This window comes from Erythranthe guttata, chromosome 12 (genome assembly GCF_056151865.1).
Source record: "Erythranthe guttata isolate IM_541 chromosome 12, IM_541, whole genome shotgun sequence".
NCBI lineage: Eukaryota > Viridiplantae > Streptophyta > Magnoliopsida > Lamiales > Phrymaceae > Erythranthe > Erythranthe guttata.
In genome coordinates this window covers 15,240,917-15,245,431 of record NC_142544.1, presented here as the reverse complement: position 1 = coordinate 15,245,431, position 4,515 = coordinate 15,240,917, and the positions used below count along the sequence as shown (strand labels likewise).

The window sequence follows — 4,515 nt, the reverse complement described above, 5'->3', positions numbered from 1 at the left end:
AGTGTTCTGGATCTATTGGTAAATAAATGGTATAATTTTTATTTAAATATTTTCTTCCCTGATTATTTTTCGAAAACATTGATTAATGCTCTGCTGTTTTAGGATGTTCATCGCCTCGTGCAAAAGGCTCAAAATCATGAAAGGCTCCGGTGCTATTGGATTAGGTAAGCAACTTTTATCCGTGTACAAATTGTTCTTTTATACCTTTTTCGCATTCGTTTATGTCTTGATATAAGCGAAATTTTTTTGGCAATAATTTATTACCGAAAAATTCGTAACCGATTTTTTTTTTTGGATTGATACAGCTCCGAGGGTCGTGGAGAAATCGAAGAATCGAAACTAGTGAATTCATGGATCTTGATTTCGAGTACTTGTTAAGGTGTTGTTATTGAGTGTATTATGTGTCCCTAAATCTATTGTATGGTTTGTAGTCGGTCTGATTTTAATTATACTGAACCTGTGTGAAGTTCATATTTCTCTATTGGGAACAACCAATATTATCTATTGGAACAGTAGACCATAGTAAACTAAAGTACACCGTAGTATGCTATAGCACAAGTATGCTACGATAGACCGTAGTATACTATAGACTACTACAGTATTAACAACAGATAAAATCAAAAAAAAATATTTAAAAATATGTAAATTGAATTTAAAAAAAATAAAAAAATATTTTTTTTTCATAATCTTCAATATTATGAAGAGAACAAAATAAATTTTTAATTGTATAAAAATTGCTAAAATGAAGAAACAGTAAGAAAAAAAAAAAAAAACATTAAACGTGTTTTGTATAAAAAAAATTAAAAATGTTGGTTGGAAAAATAAAAATATATTAAATGCAGACTAAAAAAACGATAAATACAATTTGAATTTTACTTAATGTAAATTTCGAATTTGTGAGTGGGAGGACATTTTTAGAATAAATTTTATGAAAGATGTGTAGCAAATGTTTTGTTAAAGTTGTCATTTAATTCTAATAAGTTTTGTCACTAGGGACCTATATCTTAAGACCCCTTAGGTGGTGTTTGCAAATGATTATTTAAAAGCAGAAGTTAGTGATTGTGATTTAAGTTAGTTTTAAGTGCTTATTTCTAAAAGTTGGGGGTGTTTGCAAATATTTCGGAAAATGAACTAAAATTGAAAAAGCAGGGTTATGGGTGCTTTTAAAAAAATAGCTTAAAGCAGATTATTTTAAGAGAAGCAAAAGCAAAAGTTGATTTTGCAAACACCTAAAAACAGATTATGAGCAAAAAAAACCGCATAATCACTTTCAAAAAGCATTTGCAAACACCACCTTACTTGTATATACTTATATACACTTTTTATATATATATATATACACACACCCACATTCAAAAAAAAAAAATATATACACACACCCCTCCCCCATTTCTTTTGACCGAAGTCCGAGAAAAACCCATATGTAACAACAGACCAAAAGTCACGCACACACACAGTGAGCAGGTAAAGGCAAAAGCGTATAAGCCAATCGTACGTCTGTATTTTTTTTTTTATATATTTGATTTGTTTCATATTTTCGATGTAAAATATGATGTTTTTTTTACAGTGACGATGTTTCATATTTATCTCTCTCCTCTCTCTCCTTGAGATTTGCGTTCGTTCTTGCTCAGTCAAATTGAAGGTGGAAATTAAAGAATGAATTTAATTAATTAATTAATTAATTAAATAAAATAATAAAACCCCTATTTCCATTGTCCACTTTCCTCAGTCTATATTTACACACACCACTGGTTCGTCTCTCACATATGAAACTGCTGAATCTGCGATTTTATATTCTTTCCAAGAATACCCTCAAAATTTTCCTTTTGTCATATTTGTAAACTGGCAAGGAAAGAAATCACAACCATTGATTTCTAATCCCTTTTTTTTGTACCCAGTGTTATCTCTAATTTTGTTAATAACCGTATATATATATATATATATATATATATATATATATATATATATATATATATATATATATATATATATATACGTGAATCTGATACCGATTTTCTCCCCTTTTTCCGGACACTCCTTTTTTTCCTCTTGAGAGAGCAGAAGCAAAGGGAAAGGGGGCTAGGGTTTTCTAACGTTTGGAGCAAGAGATTTATGTCGGCTTGTCTTGATTTGGGCGTTGTTCTGTTTGGATTTAGGTTTCAATCGAAGCTCTGTTTCTCTTCATCATCGTCATCGTCATCGTCTGGCCGCTGCATACGAAAATTCCTCTGCTGTGAAGAACTCCAGCAGAGCGACGTCTCTCTCTTCCCGACTGTTTCGATGCGTTTGAGGCCCAAAAGGTAATTTTACCAAAATTACCAAAATACCCTTCTCTGATCTGTAATGAAAAAACAAGAATTAACGATTTTTAAGGTTGTTTTTTTTTTTTGGTTTTGTGTTTTGACGCAGGACTTGTTCTGGTGTAGTAGTTTGTTTCGGGGGATATCATATAAACCGGTTGTTCTTGAGATGCCCTCTCGGTTAAGAAACCCTTTTGATTCTTCAATTAATTCACTCGACTTTTCCTCTGCCCTTTTCTTGAATTTATTTATTTAATTTTTTTTTTTGTAATTTCTGGGCGGTTCAGTTTTCTGGGTTTTCTTTGTTTTGAGGGTTTGGTTTTTTGTTAGAGAGAGAAAAAAAATGCCGGCTCCTAGAAAAATGGTTAGTGTTAGTAGAGAGAGAGACAGTGTTTTCAGAAAACTGAAACCCAAACCCAGACCCGAACCCATGAGGAAGATCCGAATCACATGTAACGACCCGTACGCCACCGATTCGTCCGACGACGAAAGAGATTCAAAGCTGAAAAAGCGGTTTGTCCGCGAAGTTTGTTTGTCGACTGTTTCGCTGGAATTGGAGAGTTCGGCCCACGACAGTATCAATGGCGGCGGCGTAACAGCGTCGAACAAGAAGATGACGACGACGTCGTCCGAAAGCAAGGGAAACACGAGACCTTTTACGGGTAAATACAAAGGTGTGCGCCTCCGGCAATCGGGTAAATGGGCCGCCGAGATCCGCCACCCGATCACCCACAAGCGGGTCTGGTTAGGCACATTCAATACCCCCGAGGAAGCTTCGCGGGCCTACGAATCCAAACGCCTCGAGTTCGAGAATTTAGTCAACGGGTCTTCGTCTTCTTCCTCGATTACCGACAAGAGACCCTCGTCCGCTTTTGTTGTAGTTTCCAAACACGTTTCGTCTCTGTCCGACGACTCTAGTTTGTGTTCGCACACGTCTCCGTCTTCGGCTGCGCTCGAATTGGATTCCCCCACGTCGAAGAGCACGATTGTGGAGGGTAAGAACGTAATTGCTGGTGGTGATGACGATTTCATGGACGACGAATTGTTGGCGCTCGCGCAAATCGGGAACGAGGTGGACATTGATTCGGAACTGCAGGCGCTCATGGGTGGAAATGACGGTTTTGCCCCTTTCCTCGACGACGATCTTATCGGGGGTGAGTTTGACGACTTTCTCGGTCTTGGGGGGGTGGATGGTAAATGCGATACCCTGGAGGACGATGAGCAGCCAATTGCGTTGCCCGATTGTGACTTTGATTTCGACTTTGGGTGGATGGATGAAGCGGCAATTTCGATGCAGCCTTTCGACATTGCATGCCTATAAAAGTTTTGCAGCTAGTTCTACTAGAGGATTTTGAAGGTTATTTTAGTCTTTTTAGTATTTCTCGGAGTTTTGTTTTGATGAGTGAGAGTGTTCTACAAGAACTGTATAACTACAGTTCAGAGATGTTTTTTTATTATTAAATTAGGTTTATCTATCTCTATTTTGTTTAAAGAGAGATTTGGAGATTCCCTTTTTCTTGGGTTTTTTCTTGTGCTGTTAGAGCCGTCCAATTAGGGGTTTCCAATCTCTCATTAGTTTTTATTTATTTATTTATTTGGCTTAGACTATGAATATTAGATATTGAGTATTTTTTAATTTAATTTCGTTTCTTAATTAATATTGGTTTGTTGGGTTTATTGTTTATTTTAGAATATCATTTTCCATGTTAATACAGTTAAATTAATAACCTCGTGTAAACAATAATTTTTTTCAATCCTGTCTCGAAAAAAGATTTTGGTAAATTAGTAGAATTTAGCTAGTGACGACTTTATTAATTTATGGAAATTTAATGTAGTATTGTAGAAATGCAAGATGGGTTCAATTGATGTGTCAATTAAGTGGATCTTGTAGTTGGGGACTGAAAGTTACATATTCCTAATGGCAAGATTCTATTGCCTCTATTCTATCTGCTTTTTGTTTTTATTGCTGCTTATATATATTCATTTTCATAGTCCAATTTGTGGTGCTTATCTTATAGTAATAAGAATAATAATATTATTAATAATTACTGTTACTATTATTTAAAAGAGTGCATTATTTTGGTGGCTTAAAGCCTAGTGGCAGTGTGTGTGTGTGTGGGCCAATATTGTTGATAGGGGTGGCTGCTTTTTGAAGTGTTTGCTTTGACAAGCAAAGGGATCTGCAATTTGAAGAGTTTAATTGACAGATGTAAGA

At 35.3% G+C, this 4,515-nt stretch overlaps 1 protein-coding gene across 2 annotated transcripts; it reads left to right on the top strand.

Annotated features, from left to right (window-relative positions):
• Positions 1-1,518: 1,518 nt before the first annotated feature.
• LOC105969897 (ethylene-responsive transcription factor ERF118) lies at positions 1,519-3,955 on the top strand. 2 transcript variants are annotated; one of them, XM_088826594.1, is made up of 3 exons: positions 1,519-1,642; positions 2,062-2,300; positions 2,410-3,955. In XM_088826594.1, exon 3 carries the CDS (start codon positions 2,644-2,646, stop codon positions 3,619-3,621), a length of 978 nt encoding a protein of 325 aa, XP_088682720.1. In that variant the 5' UTR covers positions 1,519-1,642; positions 2,062-2,300; positions 2,410-2,643; the 3' UTR covers positions 3,622-3,955. The 2 variants fall into 2 exon arrangements, with proteins under 2 accessions (XP_088682720.1, XP_012850122.2); XM_012994668.2 differs by lacking the exon at positions 1,519-1,642 and having other exon boundaries at positions 1,718-2,300.
• The last annotated feature ends 560 nt before the right edge of the window (positions 3,956-4,515 follow it).